Source organism: Sapajus apella, unplaced genomic scaffold, assembly GCF_009761245.1.
Source record: "Sapajus apella isolate SASKATOON/1434 unplaced genomic scaffold, GSC_monkey_1.0 scaffold59, whole genome shotgun sequence".
In the NCBI taxonomy this organism is placed as follows: domain Eukaryota; kingdom Metazoa; phylum Chordata; class Mammalia; order Primates; family Cebidae; genus Sapajus; species Sapajus apella.
In genome coordinates, this window is record NW_022436999.1 from 625259 (window position 1) to 641432 (window position 16174).

At 50.4% G+C, this 16174-nt stretch overlaps 1 protein-coding gene and 1 long non-coding RNA gene across 11 annotated transcripts in view; one reads left to right on the plus strand and one right to left on the minus strand.

Moving 5' to 3' along the window:
* LOC116528489 overlaps window positions 1-16174 on the plus strand; it is an 85894-nt gene that overhangs the window by 30296 nt on the left and 39424 nt on the right. The window lies entirely within an intron of this gene.
* RGS6 (regulator of G protein signaling 6) overlaps window positions 3769-16174 on the minus strand; it is a 627092-nt gene continuing 614686 nt past the window's right edge. For 4 of the 10 annotated variants that reach the window (XM_032245707.1, XM_032245702.1, XM_032245705.1 and 1 more), the window contains one exon: window positions 3769-4349. Coding sequence is in view for 7 of the 10 variants with exons in the window: in XM_032245702.1 (XP_032101593.1) it covers window positions 4299-4349 (51 nt within the window). In the remaining 3 variants the exon portion in view is untranslated. The other 6 variants (XR_004259060.1, XM_032245700.1, XM_032245699.1 and 3 more) reach the window with 4 other exon arrangements.

Sequence of the window (16174 nt, forward strand, 5' to 3'; positions counted from 1 at the left end):
GGCCTTATGGTGACACCACTGTCTCTACCTACCAGGATGAGTCCAGTGCCCCAGAGAGCTGGCTTTTTCTGTGCTGGTTGGCATCCTGCTTGGGAGTGAGAAGGAAACGGGGTGTGTGTGTGGGTGTGTGTGTGTATGGGGGAGAGAGAGAGAGAGAGGTAATGGTGAAGGGCAGTGTGTAGGGAGGGGTGGTTGATGTTTCTAGAGGTAAATCCTGCCCAACGAACCCCCAAACCAAGGAGCCACACAGAGTTAGCTGGATTGAAGTGGGTTCAAGTTATTTATTTTTAGAGTACCAGCATGTTTGGTTCTGGGTCCAATCCCCAAATTCCAGAAAAATAAACTAATGAGAACCACATGCACTAAGAGGAGGCCACTCCCACGTTTCCGTGATCATGCAGTGAGTGGGCTTAGAGTATAGGATGGGGGCCTGGTGTGGGGCAGAGCTTCGTGCCCCAGACAGCTGACAGCAGCTGGGGAGAGGGCCGGGGCCCGGTCATTTGGACCCTATCTCCGTATGGACCTGGGCCCCTTATTGCTACATTTGCTACTTTGCTACTTTATGACCCCTGGGTCTAGCCCAGGGGATGCCTTATCACTGGGTGGTACTAATGAGTAGGTTGCTGGCATCTGCTGTTGCCATGGTTACACGAGCACAGGCCTCTCTTCAGAGGGTCCCATGGTGAGTTATTAGTGATTCATTTGGCCACTATTCAACTTATCCCATGGTCTTTGCTACATATTCAACTTGCGCAACTCCTTTTCGAGGCTGGTGGCACATTCTCTCCCTCCCCCTGCCCTCCCCAAGCCCAGAGCTTCCCAGCTCCTGGACACGGCAGCGACACCTCCCTCCAATATATTCTGCAAGGCCCAAAGGCCAAGAGCCCTTAATCCTTTCCTTCTTCTGGGAAGGCTTTCCTGGTGGTGGTTTTTGAAGCTCATGTATTTGGAGCAGAACAGGAGGGGATGTATTTTAGGAAAAACGTCATCTTCCACAATCACCAAGGGGGCCAGTTGGGTGGCAGGCTCCCGGTTCAGTGTCCTGTTGGTGAGGTAGTTTGAACATCCCGGGAATCCTGCCAGGAAGGAAGTCCCTGGAGCATGTCCCCACATGTTTAGCTAGTCCAAGCTGCAACTCAGTGGCGAGAGGCCCTTCCCAGGGTGCTGGCCGGGCACCTGACTGCTCAGTGGTACTGTGCCTGGAACGCAGGCCCGGCTGACTGCACTGGCAGTTGGGCCCTGCTTTGTTCCTGGGGTACAGCAACACCTTCCCAGTAGAACAAAGCCGATGCATCGCTTTCTGGAAGGGCAGGAGCCTCCTTTCTAGCCCAGAGAGTTCCTGCTGCTTCGGTCGGGCCGTCTGGCTATGGCTGGTCATTTATACGTGCCAACCTACAAGCTTTCCTCTTCCCATGTAGGGAGAGGTTATTTTAGATGCCAGTGCCTGGTGTATCTAACCCGATGGATGGGTGGTCACTTGCTACAGCTGCCCTGACACTGTGGCTGTGGCTGTGGCTGTGGGGCTGCCAAGTTGTGGCTGGAGAGTACTCTTCCTCATAGGGAGGAGTCCTAGGTCCAGAGACCACACCCGGTCAGGGAGGCGAAGGCAGCTTCTAGCGGGCAGGACTGGGTCGGGGAATCTGCTTTGCCACAGAATTGCCTGCAGACGTCTGATCTAGTCTGAAGTTTTGGCTGTGTAGACCAGGCCAAAGGGGGACGGGCCAAGACTAGATTTTCCAAATGTACTTGCATGACCAAGGTCTGCATGGTAGATGAACCTTGGGTCGGCAGCCTAGTTCTCCTCCCTTCTTGCAAGCTCCTGGCTTGATCTACCGGGGAGCCTGGGCGCCTTCGCTGGGGGTAGTGTGATTGGTTATTGCTCTGGGTTTGAGCCCATCTGAAGTCTCCTTAGCTCTGTTGTGCTTACTGACCCTCCCCTCCGGATGCCCCCAGAGGTGCTTGGAAGCCTGCAGCCAGCTCCGTCGCAGGGCCACAGTCCACCTGGCTCTGGGCAGATCCTCTGAGGATCTCCAGGGTGAGACCGGTCAGAAGGAGAAGGGGGCCAGAAGGAATGGCCGAGAAGCCAACCCTGCCCTGTCTGCAGCCTGGCTTAGAATGCCCCTTGCACCATGGGGAGCAGCAGGGGGCAGCCAGGCCCCTTGCCCTGGATAACTGAGGGCACAGAGGTGCCTGCTGCTTGGGGATGCCCTTTGTCCTTTGCCCTATGCCTGGGGGTCAGCACAGCCTGGGGATCCTTGGGCAAGGCTAGGTGCAGATGAACTTAGACTGCAATTTTGTTCTGAAACAGGAGGTTTATGCAGAGAGAAATGGGATGAAAGGGGAGTGTCAAAAGACCCATAACTTGGAATGGGACTTCATGGCATTCATTTACTCACCCAGTGATTACCGAGTGCCTCCAAAGTACCAGCCTCTGTGCTGAGCATGTGCAGGTGTCCAGCAAGAACCTGGGTCTATACTGCTGCCTCTGGAGACAGAGCAGCACTGAGGATTCAAGATCTGTCATCTCTCTAGTTTCCACTGTACCTCCAAGAGAGGAACTATTACCAGTGGGGGAAACTGAGGCATGGTAGTCAATAACTCACGAGGATACAACATAATGAAAACTCCTAATGCCCATGGTGGCAATGCTGTGAGGACAGAAGGCTGCTGCCCTGGGGCCAGGGCTGTGTGGAAGCAGGCATAGACGGGACTTGGAGGTGGCAGGGTGGAAAGAGGGGTCATCGGGGAGCACCCAGGAGGCTGGGTCTGCAAATAAGCAAGCATCTGAGCCTTTGGTAGTCACCGGCTGGTGAATTTGGCTACATGAGAAAAGAAATACCAGCAATCGCTTTATTGCTTCTATGTTTTTTGTTTATATGCTCCCAAGGGAAATTTTTTTTTTAACCTATGGCCAAAAATAGATCAAAGGAGGATAGTCATAGCAAATGGGGGAGTGAATGTCTGGATTCAAAAACACGTTACTTAACACAGCTCTGTCTGAGGGCTCCTGGGCGTCACGATGACAATGACGATGACAGTATTAGCTACCATTTGCTAAGCACCTCCGTGTGTCAGGCACCTGACCCAGTGTTTTACATATATTACCTCACAGCTGAGTTGAAAAATGGTCATTTTGACACACACAGAGGGGATACAGGTGGGTCTTTTGCAGGTTTTTGCATTCCCCGAGGCAACTGGTTTAGTGGGGGTGCTGTTGCTGGGCCTTCAGATTAGACTGGGAGGAGAACCCTGTGGCCTGGCCTGGTCCCATCATAGCATGCTCTGCCCCAGCTTCACATACAAAGGGGACCTGAACCAGCAGGGGTCTCACCACGCCTGTCAGGATGCCACCACAGGGGGGCTGCCAGCCCTGCAATCCAGCCGCCTCCCAGGCTGGGGACCCTCCCAGCTCCCATCTGGGGCTGCCGGAGGGGAGAATCCCAACGGCCCCTGAGTTCATGGCCATGTTTATTTTGAGTAAAACATGAGGGAATAAACCAAGGAGCAAAGGGGCAAAACCAGAATAAATTATGAAATAATTTTTAAAAAGATGGTCAGCAGAATCCCTGCAGCTGTGAAACAACAAGCTCTGTCATTGACACCAGTGCTTCCTCGAACATTGGACCCTTGAGACCTTTGATGCGATCCAAGGGCAGCCACCAGGCTGGTGGGGACCTCTCCAAATGCCGATCTCAAAGAGGGTGGGAAGAACCGGAGGTGCAGCAGTCCATGAGGTTGCTTTCTTGCTGAAGACGCGATTTGGACATTCTACGTGAAAGCAGTGCTTGGTGCTGGCGGTGACACCCGGGTGGCTATGCAGACGTGGTGACTGACTATGGGAGGTGCCAGGGAGGTGATGCATAATACTGGATGTGCTCCTGGTCCACTCATCCCTCTTGAACTTGCCAGAAGGTGTGAGCGCCCCCGGACAGCGGGGGAGTGAGGAGAATAATATAATCTCAGCGGTAGTTGCGACAGGAACCCTGTGATGTGTTCTGCCCTGTATGCGCTGGGATCAGGGCCTCTTAGCGGGTGGAGTGTTGGAATACAACTGTACAAGGAAGAGAGGGCTGTCGACAGGCGCCGCCGCTGGGCCGAGTCCGGGCTCTGTGGACTCTTTCCTTCTGGCCTCCCCATTCACCCACCAGGTCTCCCCACCGTCGCCCGTCATGGCCCTCACTCTTTCTCCTTCACAGTGACCAAGTCTCCCCGTAAGGAAACTCTGTCCGCGGAGGTGGAGCGCCGCCGGCTGCCCATGGGGTCCGCAGGCCCGGGCCCTGGACCTGCGCTGGGGACAGTCAGGAGGACTGCATCAGGCCCGTCAGGCGCTTGCCCGCCAGCGACTTTCCCTGCAGAGAGACAGCCGACAGAGAGGCACACACAGGCATACACACACAGATAGAGACAGAGACAGAGAGCCGGACAGGTGAATTAATTGTTGCCTGAGCCACGGAGGCCACACGACCGACCAACCCAACTGACCGCCTTGATGGTTGATCTCTGGCTATACGGGAGCCTTAACTTTGGACAGCTGGAGAAACCAGGGCTACAGGGAAGGTTAGGGGAGTCCTGGAAGATCCCCTGGTGAGGTCGTGTTGCTGGTACTGTTTCGGGGGTGTGGGAATTTTACTTACCAAAACCAGATATTTAAACCCTCAGGTAGAGCAATTTTTAATGCCAGTGGGCTGCCCTGAACTTGATTTTATTCACTTGGGGAAGGAAAAGGTAGACTGGGGTGTACTGAGGACAGGGAGGGTGGGTTGACTCAAATAGAGGGTGACTCAGGATCTGGGTGATGCGAATCTAATGAATTAAATGAGTCTTAAGAAGGCAGAATTCTGTTTGGAATGCAGGGTAGACGTGAAGGTCTTGAGTCCTCTTGATGATGCCTTCTGGGACCGTGGAAGTGAGCGGCATTTGCTGGGGCTTGGAGCCACTGTAGGTCCCAGGGCAGTGCACTCCTGCTGTCACCTATGTTCTTGGATTCCCATCTGTGACACCCACAGGTGGAGTTTGATGACCCTATGCCAGGAAACCTATAAGCCCTTCAACTATAACCCATGTGGGAGATCCTCTCAAAAACTCAGACAATGAACTGAATTATGAGGCCGGGTGCATCAGCCATAGAGGCGCCAGGAGAGGCCAGTTGTGTATGTGTCCTGGAAAAGTGGCGGAGAAGCCCCTGATCTAGGAGGGGAGTTGTGACTGGGCACCAGGAGGAGGGTGAGGCGGGGTGAGTGAGGCTCAGTGGCTTTGCTTACTGTCCTTACATAGTCTGTGCCTGATCTCCAGCTCACCCTCTTTAGAAATCCATATCACTGCACAGGGGTCTAGAGGAGAGTGTGGCTGGGCCCAGGCAGATTGATCACTGTGTCTGGGAAGGCACTCCAGACCCATCCTATTATTGACAGCGGGTCAGCGACACCATTGCCATCTGTGAAGGGCGGCACGTGATAGCTCGTCAGCCTGGGCTGCAGTGTTTGGCCCTGAGATTGCAAGGGCCAGCAATTCCTCATGTTCATTTCCAAGTGGGGTGTGAGGGCTCATCTTGTTTACTGGGCTTGGCTGCGTGTAAGCTAGATGTAATTAAAAAAATTGATCAGGTTTGTGAAGCCTGGTAGGGTCCTCGATAAACCTGCTGATTGATGAATTGATGGATAACGGGTCTGTCTAATAAATGAACACGGGCTGTGGATTTGCTGGATACAGGACAATGTGCATCTGGCTTAGATCTCCATGGAGGGGCATGACCAGCCTGACTTTGAGAATTCATGGGAGTTTGTCCAGAAATGAAATTGCCCTCAGGAGCTGTCAGAAAGTCTGCCTTTCCCTATGTCTCCTTGACCTTTTTTCCCCCTGTTTCTTCCACAGCCCATTTTCACTAGACCAAACTTACTTTTTTTCTCCCCATCTTAAAAAACACACACACGTACCCATATAATCTCCCCATCAGTAACACTATCTGAATCTTCAACTACACTAAACTTGGCCTGCAGCAGGATACATTTGTACTCTGCTAAGGAGTTTTTAATCAGATTTAAAAAAAAAATCCGCGAGGGTTATGGTGTCGGTCTTTGAAAACCGCTAAGACAGAATGGCTATGCCTTTGTCTAGAGCACGTTAGGGACAACAATAGCTCTTAGAAGGCAGAGGCTGACCTTCAAGGGCTCCCCCCAGCCCCGGGTTCTGTGGCACACACCCAGCTGTGACTCTCCTTGAGTGCCCTTTCTTACATAGAGTGTGAGGCATTTGTCACTTGGGAAAGTGCCTTCCTGGTACAGGCCTGAAGGCAGGAAGCATGGGGTGTGGGGCATCCTCTCTGAGGAAATGCAGGGCTGTTGAGTCTAGGGGCCTGCTTGTGTGAGAGCTGTTAGAAACCTCCCCTACCCTGTTACCCATGCCCATCCCTGCCCCATGAAAGGCACAAAGGAAGTTTGCTCTCCTCTTAGGTGCTGCTTACTGCTGTGATCACCACCACACGCCAATATTGGCTCCTCCTCCTCCTCTCATCCCTCCTCCACCAGGACTACAAATCACACATTGTGTATCCAAATATATATATGTTCTGGGTTTGCAATCCACAGCATTTGGGGCTCTCATTTAGCTGGTGGATGGGGGGAAAAATCACTCAAGCTTCTGAATAAGTCTGTTGCCAGCGTGTACATTAAAAAGCCAGAGACAAAGGAGGCGAGGTTTACCAGTTGCCCAAACCCTCACTGCAGCTTCATTCTTACTAGCAAGGTCATTTTGGCTGGAGCGGGGACTGTGGGTTGAGGGAGGTTAGAGATTCTATTTCTGGAGGATTCTGTGTCTATTTGTTTTAGGTGAATTTGGCCCTGAGGCTTCCCTACCGTCAACCCTTCCCCATTACACAGAATGGGCTGGGCTGGACTTGAAGGCGCTAATTAATCTCTTCCTGCCTAAATCCTGGAGCTCAGCCTCACAGCTCCGACTCCAAGGACCTGTGGCCAGCCTGTCACTGTCCGCTCCTCCGCTTCCCCCAATCGCTTTTATTTCCCAGGACTTCAGGGAGGGACGATGCGGCTGACCAGCCTAGGGGCCACCCCTGGGATTGTTCCCAGCCTCTCAGCAACCCAGGTGGTGCTACTTGGCATTTTTGTCTCCCTCTCCCCACTCCTGCTTTCGCACATTTACCAAATGCCAGCTCTGCTGCTAAAGATGGAGGTCATGAGGGTTCAGGTCTGCTTGAGAAGCAGCTCAGCCCAGCTGCAATCTACCCGCTACCCAGCGACCTCCTGGGTGAGTGAGGGCAGGCTCAGGCTGGAAGGCGGTTAATCATGCAGGATGCAGGCATGGCTAGATGCCTGGCCTGGGGCTTTGGGGAAGAAATACTGCAATCACACTTGCTCAGCAGCTGCCTCCCTTCTGAAGAGCTGAGGCTCCTGTAGTTTTCAGTGATCAAAGTGAAATTTGATAGCAGAGGCTACCTGTGTTCAGAGATGAGCTGCCCTGAAGTGCATGCCCCTATAGGCTTGCAGGAAGCTCTTGAGGAACTCTCTCTGCCCAGAGAGAGGGGAGCCCCTGCCTATTCCAGGGTGCTTACTCCCAACCCCCACTTTACTCTCATCCCTGCCTTCAATTTGGATGATCCTGAAGGAACCACTTTGGAAGAGGAATGGTAATTCTGCCTGCCTGCGCCTGGCATTTGCATAGTTACAGAGGAAGCAGTTTTTTTCAGGGTGTGAATATGTAATGTTCCTCAGTGCTGGTCAGTTGGGAACGGATCATGGTGCCAGGAAACTGCAGCCAGCTCAGCCCGAGGCCTTGGCGTAGCTGAGCAAAGCAGCTGAGGATGGTTGAAAATGCTATTAGCAGGCAGCCTTTGTCCAAGTGAAAAAATATACAGTGATTAAGAACTGAGCTACAGAAGGTACATTCCAGAGACACCAAAGCCTTGCATACCAACAAAGTGCTTTTCACCTTTAAGACATTTGGCAAAGTGTAATCCAATAGAATTTGGGATCCTTCAATTTCATGGACCATGGGCTCAGTGCTGGGTTCACTAACACCCACGCATTCAATTCCCACCCTCCACTCTGATTAATCGTTTCAGCTCCGTGGCCATCTCGATGGCTAGAAGCCTGGAAGAAGGTGGTCATGGAATCCTTTGTTTCTGAAAGGAAGCACACAAAAGGAATGGCCCCCTTTTGTGCAGTGAGAAAAATCAACATGCTGCTTGACATGCTGTGGCTCTGTGCATTGCACTTCCACGTTAATCAACAAAGCATGCACTATCTGGGTTACCAAGAGCTTCTGCCACTTACTTACCTGGGAGACTGATGCTAAACTCTTTGGCTGGGAGGAGGGCTGTGGCTCAGAGAGTAGCCCTGGGGTCAGATTGGGGCATATTGGGGGACAGCAGAGCCAAGCATTAGTAGCTCAGGGAGGACCTTTTTCAATGCTAAGAGGGTAAAGACATCTGAGCTTCTGATGAGATTCTTTTGCTGATATGCTCAGATGAAGTAAGACCAAAGTTACAAATCTCAAGTCTGCCAAGTCAAAATCCAGGCTATTATGGGGAAAGAAATCAACCATGGTTGCCCCTGGGGGAGGAGGATGAAATTGATTGGAAAGGGACATGAGGGAGTCTTCTAGGGTGATGGGGTATATGTTACACGGGTGCATACACTTGTCAAATTCATTGAGCCATATACTTCAGATCTGTTCATTTTACCATATATAATTATTTATATAAAAAAAAAAGATTAGGAAAGAAAAAGTCTCAGCTATCACATCTATGCCTTGGAATTTCCCACTCCTTACTCTTCTTCAGTTGCTGGGCCCATCCCTGGCCTTGGAGAAATTCAATGCTTCCCCCTCCAACATAGGAGGAACCTGGATTCCTCTGTTAGGGGAATTCGAACTTGCAACAGAACTTATGTGGAACACTATTTCTAGCCTCCATTGACCCAAATGGACCCCTTGGGTGTGACACAGACATTTTTCATCCTTGCTCATGAAAAATGGTGTTCTGTTGAATACAGCTCACCAAGCGACCTTAGCAGGCAAGAAGTGAAGACCCCAGAGATGAGCTGTTCTCTCAAGGAGCCTGAAGGTCGCCTTTGAATAGATGTTCATAAAGGTTCAAGTTCATAAAGGATGTATATGTGTGGAATTAGGGTCCTGGGGCTGGGACTGGGGAGACTTCCTGATGACAAGGGTCAGGAGCCCAAGAGACAGGTGGAAAGATAGGGGATCCTCGCTTGGGTTTGCAGGATTGGAGAAGTGAAAGGCCTACTTGACTTCATCGGGTGACTCCCAGAAGGTTATTGCCCCTGGTGCCCCGTCTCTACTGAGCAGAGCAAAAGAAATAATTTTAAAAAGGAAGTGCAAAGAATTCCATGGCATCTCCTTTCTCAATGATGTCTAAAACTGGGGAGAGAGAGTGCTGTCTGGGATGTCCGAGAAACGCTGGCAGGGGGTGGTGGGAAAATCCACACTCAACATGGAATAATTTGAAAACACTTTTAAAATTCTCTATTTCTTATCACCCACTCTGTTCAACTCTGTGAAACAAGGTGGGGCAAATGAAATGGAAAAACCAGGTTATGGGACCCGCTATGGCTCCTCCGCAACAGAGGTAGGTCAGAGTGGCATGGGAATGAAGGGAGGCCAGTCCTGGCTTTCTCACCCTTTCCCAGTGAGGAGGGGCAGGAGCCTGTGGCTGACCCATTCCTGGAAGCCGTGTTACTCATAGGTCCTTGACAAGCTTTCTGATCTCTCTCAGGGGCCAAAGGGCATTTAACATGATTTTAAAATGTTCTGTTTATTTGACCCTTTTTAAATAGGAAGCTATATCACAAATATAAAACAATACCCCAGTTTTATAAACACCAAGGGATTGATGAAAAGTGAATTAATCAAAAAAGAAGTTCACTGGTTGAAGAATTAATATATAGTACACTCATGGATACTTAAAACAGAAGCTGTTAAAAAAAATGAGAAATTTGATCAAAATAATTTTTTTTTTTTTTGCAGTAGCCCCTGTCTTATGTACAGTGGTATAAACACTCAGGTTCTGCCTGGTAAATGGGGGATATGGGATCTACCCAGGAGTAGGTCATCTGAAAACAATTTCCATAGAATGTCACTGGGACCACTGGTAGGCTCAGACGCCTTACTCTATCCTGTATTGGTGGTATGGTTCGGCTCTGTGTCCCCACCCAAATCTCACCTTGAATTGTAATCCGTATAATCCCCATGTGTTGAGGGTGGGAACTGGTAGGAAGTAATCGGAGCATGGGGGTGGTTTCCCTCATGCTGTTCTCTTAATAGGGAGTGAGTTCTCATGAGATCTGATGGTTTTAGAAATGTTAATACGCACGTGCTCTCTCTTGCCTGCTGCCACAGAGGACGTGCCTCCTTCCCTTTCCACCATGACTGTAAGTTTCCTGAGGCCTCCCCAGCCATGTGGAACTGTGAGTCAGTTCAACCTCTTTTCTTTATAAATTACCCAGTCTTGGGCATTTCTTTATAGCAATGTGAAAATGGACTAATACAACTGGCAACTACCAGTGCTTTAAAAATTTTAAAGTTTTTGAATTTAGAAAAGATGAGTTGCCAGTTATCCTATCTGGATTAAATGTAAAAGGACCCACCTATCCCCTGATTTCCCATGGGCCTTTCTCTTTGAGTTTCTTATTCCAGTTTGATGGAGTGGTGTGGAGAGCTCATGTACCCTCCCTTCTCAAGTGTCCTGCTCTTCAAATCACCCAGGCCTTGACAGTGGCATGGTGGGAATGGTCCCCCCACTAGGAACACATGTAGCTGTGAGGACAGTTACTAACAGCTACCTGCTGACGGACCATTGAGCAACTATTGTGTGTTGAGCACGCGAAGCATTTTATAAACACCTGGACTTATGTTCACAACATGCTTGCCAGTTAGGCATTTCTATAAACGCCACTAAATGAGCAAGGAAACAGACTCAAACAGAGCTTGAGTAACTTGCCTGGGAGTGCACGGCTAGTCGGTGGCAGAGCTGAGTTGGTTGGCCTTCACGACCCATGCCTCTCTTCCTTTGCATGCGGCTGTCATTCTCAAGGAAGGAGGCAGATGGAAACACGTGGGGACGAAGGAGTCCCCCGTGCCCACCCACACCGGGCAACCTCTCTGGGCAATGCAGGGTGATTTTCTCAACTTCCCTGAGAAAAGAACTTAAGCTCTTGAGCATGCTTAAACCCATCTCAGGCAGTTTCTACCCTGCGAAGGGGCTTCCTCTGATCCCATTTGGGAATCCTGAGGGAAAGGAGGTAGCATCTGCTGGCTGGCAACCCTGGCAAAAGGGGCTTTGGTTACTGCACTGAGCTGGGCGCAGGTCACCATGGCTTGGTGCATGTAGATTTCAGGTGGTGGCTGCTGGACAGGCTGGGTGAAGTCAGCATTCTGTTTGTGGCCCTGTGTTACTGGTGCTGATTCCTCTAGGAACACACATGGCAAAAGCTCCAGGGAGGACAGAAGCAGGTGTGATGTTCAACATTCTTAGGTGGGGCAGGCAGGGTGGCTTTACTCAAATGAGAACCAATCCCACTTCAACTCATTCTAGGTCAAGTGCCTAATTCGGGGTGCCCAGCTAGGTGGGTGGGAAGCCTTCCCTGCTGGTGTTCCTGGCACCTCTAACCCTGCCCCCACCATGCTCATCACCTACTTCTGCCTGTCAGTTTTGCTGAGTGATGGGGGCCTTTCTCCATGGTTCCCCAGCTGTGCAGGGACAAATTTGGAGCCGGGCAGGGATGCCAGGAGAGACAAGCACTCAGCAGCAGAGGCCTACATGAGTGGAGAATGCCAGACCCAGACTCCGCGGCCTCACGTCCAATTTGTGCATTGCCCTTTTCCCTGCTACTCTGTATCCCCGTGTGATGGAAATGCCCCCTTTTCACACCAGCTCTCTCTCCTCTCACCTGACTGAACAATCCTGTTGCTCTTTCTACTCTGAGGTTGCAGGACATTCTTGGTGGCTTCAGGAGTAGAATGGAGGGGGGCATTCTGCCTGGAAGGCCTCTCAGTGGCGTGCCTTCCTGTGACCCACTTAATGCCTGCCTGTTCCTCTTCTCTTCCTCCTTCCCAAATGGACTCTGGGATCTAAGCTCTGCTTCACTCCAAATTAGGCAAAGACCAAAAGACTCCAGGGAACAGGGACATGGCTGTGCTGCTATTGGCAACAACTTGATGCTACTTTTTTCCAACTAGGAAATTCAAGTAACCCTTGACTATGACTATGGGTGACAGTGAAGCTGGAGTTTAGTTACTCGATACTGTGGATGAAGCAGAAAGTTATTTGCTTGGCAGTATGTGATGCTCCCAAGGACCCACGAGGACTCTGACTTCATCCTCCTAGGGACACTTATCATCTCTTGCAAATGTGTTCACCCAAAACACATACTTTTGTTGGGGTCCTTGGTTTAGCCAGCTAACGAGGCAGAGCCTAGAATTGCTGACCTCTCATCCCCTCACAAAAGCGTAACACCAGTGAATGCCCATGACCATTTGGATGCATATGCAAGGAGGGCTGACTCATTGCTCTTTCTTCCCCACGCTCAGGAATGCAATGAGTAGGCACTTACCAGACATGCATTCCTAACCTGAAAAAGTACAGCAGGGAACAGACTAAGCAGCATTTTCAAGAGATACCTGGACAGAAACTTGGGTCATTGGAATTCTTAGCTGCAGGGAACCTTATTTCCCTACAGGCTCTTCACGGGTTGCTGAGATGCTATCGGTCCCCGTGGGACAGGGGATGGGCTGTTTCCCAGCTTTCTTCTCCCCTGATGGTGTAATGTGTAGAAATGTGAGATTGCTATGTTTTCTGCAGGACTTGGCCAAGGGCCCACAGAGGAAGAGTTATGGCAGCTTTTGCCAGGAAATGAAGCCTAAGGATGCTGCTATTGGATTTAGAAGCATCTTCAAAGATTGCGGGCATTCCCTGTTCTGCTAGGGAATGGGGACCAGGAGAAGAGTTACTGAGTCAATACCTAAGGATATTAACTGTACATTGCCTCTGGGACAAGGGACTCATCTCAGCATCATTTCTGGACCCCTCAGCTCTTTGTTTCTTAAGAGAGAAAAATCATGGGTACAAAAAATGGGCAGCAAACATGGAGACACCAAGAAATGGGTGCTGCCAACTGTCCCTGGAACCAGGGTGTGAGGACAGAAGTGGTGGGCGGAGAAAAGGCCATGGACAAACAGATCATCTCTTTTGGATTTTGGAACACCTTCTGTGCAGAAGGATCCCACAGGTTAGAGAGTGTGCGAACGCCGGGATCACTCACCCACTGCTGGAAGGAAGCCACCTCGGGGGTGAAATGCAGCGGCCATTCTGACTCTGCGCCAGCAGCACTAGGCAATTGTGTTTTTAGGAAGGGAAGTGAAGAATAACTTATCCAGCTGAAACTGTGAAGACCTGTGGCTTTAGAGGAGCCCTGCCCAGACACACATACAGCTGCAGCGGGCATGCAATCCATGCAGCAGAGACACCTGCAGGTTTGCAGCGTATGATTCTACACATACCATACTCGGAACACAGAGGCGGACATCAGGCAGCCGGCACATGCACCTGTGTATGCATTCATGTGCATGTTTAGACCACAGGCACTTAGAGAAGCATCTCATGCAAGGTGTACAGGCAATTGTTTGTTTGGCTGTAGAGTTTTATATCGGCTCCTAAGATGCCACTCTGACAAATACTGCAAACTTAAAGCATTCACCTTAAAATACATACATAAAAACGGAATCCTCCCCCATGAAAAAGCCATTTATTCACCTCCGTGGAAATGGCTTCTCCACTTCTGCTTCTGTCGGAACTATAGGCAGTAGGAATGCCCACCCCAGGGGTCTGGTTTATCAAGGGATTTCAAAGCATCCCCTGCTTCTGACTCCTCCACTACCTCGCTTTGGAACAAGTGATTAAAAACTGGAAACCTCTGTTTGTCGGACCGATGGAGCAACTAGACTTTGTTGAGGTTGCATTGCTCAGGGTGGCTCCAGGCAAGCAGACAGCTGAGAGGTGAGTGTTTCTCTCATGTGGGGGGCTACATTCGGAGGAGTAGGTTTCATCTTCTTATCATGGGTAGACCCATTCCTGATCTGTGTCTGGTAGTAGGGGGCATCTTCAGGTCCTGCACCTCAGTAAGGGGCCAAATGCCAGATCCCCACAACACATGCACCATTTGCCCGCTGGCCCTCCCCACCTCCCATCACCTCACAAAAGGCTGACAAGCCCTGTGGCTCCCACAGCTTCCTGGGAAGTGCTTAGGGCTCCAGGAAATTGACCGCAGAGCAGGAGCTGGCCTGCTGGGCACCACAGTCCCTTCATTTCCAGGAAATGCAGAAAAACTACCTCTCTGAGTTGAGTTTAAAAATAAGCCAACAATAAGAGCTACCATTTATCGAGTAGTTACCATGAGCTCATCTCTGTAATAAATGTACTTTGCACGCACTGTCACATATGAGATACCCACATACCCACTCTCAAGCACAAAATAGATATAATCATGCCAACCTTGCAGAATACTGTTGGAAATTAAATAAGGTAATAAGTGCAGAGCTAAGTATGAGCTGGCTGCAAATAACATCATAATGATGAAACTAATTCTAACAGCTATACCTATTAAGCACACACACCGTACGCAGTGTGCTAAGCACATTGTGAATTTTATTCCTACTTACTTACTCTTATTTCCCTTTTATGGATGAGGAAACTGAGGCTTAGAAAAGCTGTGCAATTCACACAGCTAAGGGATAGAGCTGGAGTAGAACCGCAGTCCCTCCCAGGTGAAGCCAGGACGGCACAGTGCTGTCACATGAGCTCCCGATAAACGGCGGCGCTTGCTATCACGCCCTCATCTAATGCCAGTCTCTTCCCCGTGCAGTGGGCTTTGTTGTACCCACCGGGCATGCAAGTGACTTGCCCAGGATCATATACTTCTATCAGGTGGAGGAAAAGGGATTCAGTTGGGGTTGTCTGACCAAACTTAGCTTATTTCTGTGCATTCTGGTGGGTACTAAAGGGATGTGGTTCTCAAGAGGTCACACAAGCTGGCCATCTTCGGTAGTGGATGAGAATGCAGTTAGAGGAAATGTCCCTGTCAGGTTTTTGACATTTAGCTCCAGGTGGTTGGTGCTGCTCAGTCGCAGTCCAGCTCCTTGCTCTTTTGACACATGGGCAGTGTGGTAACTGGCTACCTGCACGGTAGAAGGCAGTTTGGTGGGTGTGGGACTGTCAGCCACGGGCAGCCAATCAGGGGCCTCTCAGAAACACAGTCCTGCTTGGGCAAGATGCACCTCCCTGTGCTGTCATCTGTGTAGTCCCAGGGAATACAGAAATAAAGGAAACCTGGATGAGCCTGCTTACACATACAACCCACACTCATGATCTCCTACAACTCTGATAACTCTTTAAGAAAACTACGGTGGGGCATGGTGGCTCATGCAGCCCGTTAGGCTGAGGTAGGCAGATCACTTGAGGTCAGGAGTTCGAGACCAGCCTGGCCAACATGGTGAAACTCTGTCTCTACTAAAAATTCAAAAATTAGCTGAGTGTAGTGGTGCAGGCCTGTAATCCCAACTACTCAGGAGGCTGAGGCAGGAGAATTGCTTGAACCCTGGAGGTGGAGGTTGCAGTGAGCTGAGATTGCGCCACTGCCCTCCAGCCTGGGCTACAGAGCAAGGCTCTGTCTCAAAAACAAAAACCAACAACAAGAAAGCAAGCTATGATTGCTAGCCAAGAATGAGATCTGAAGCTGAATCATTACCAAGGAAACCTCTATCAGGTGTAAAACCACAGGATCGTAATGACTCAAAGGCTAGTGATTGCTTTAATTATTTAGGATTATGGATGCCTCAGAACCTTCCAGTATTAACCAGGGCAGAGCACCGGTCAGAAATCCCCCACTACTTTTGCTGCAGATGACAAGGTTGGGTTGAGTGTTGTCTTGGATGTCCCATCTTCCTTTCCCAGTGTAATCTGCTATGATGTTAAGGCCAGGCTTTCGGTCCTTGTCTGACAGTCTGTCTTTTCCTATCAGGCATGGGGGCTCAGATGCACTTGACACTTGGTGCACATGGAAAAGGCCAGGGGCATGGTGTGGAATGGCTCTCCAGCCCTGTGACTAAGAACAGGCGCCCTCTGTCTCCCTGCCCTCCTTCTCCCCCA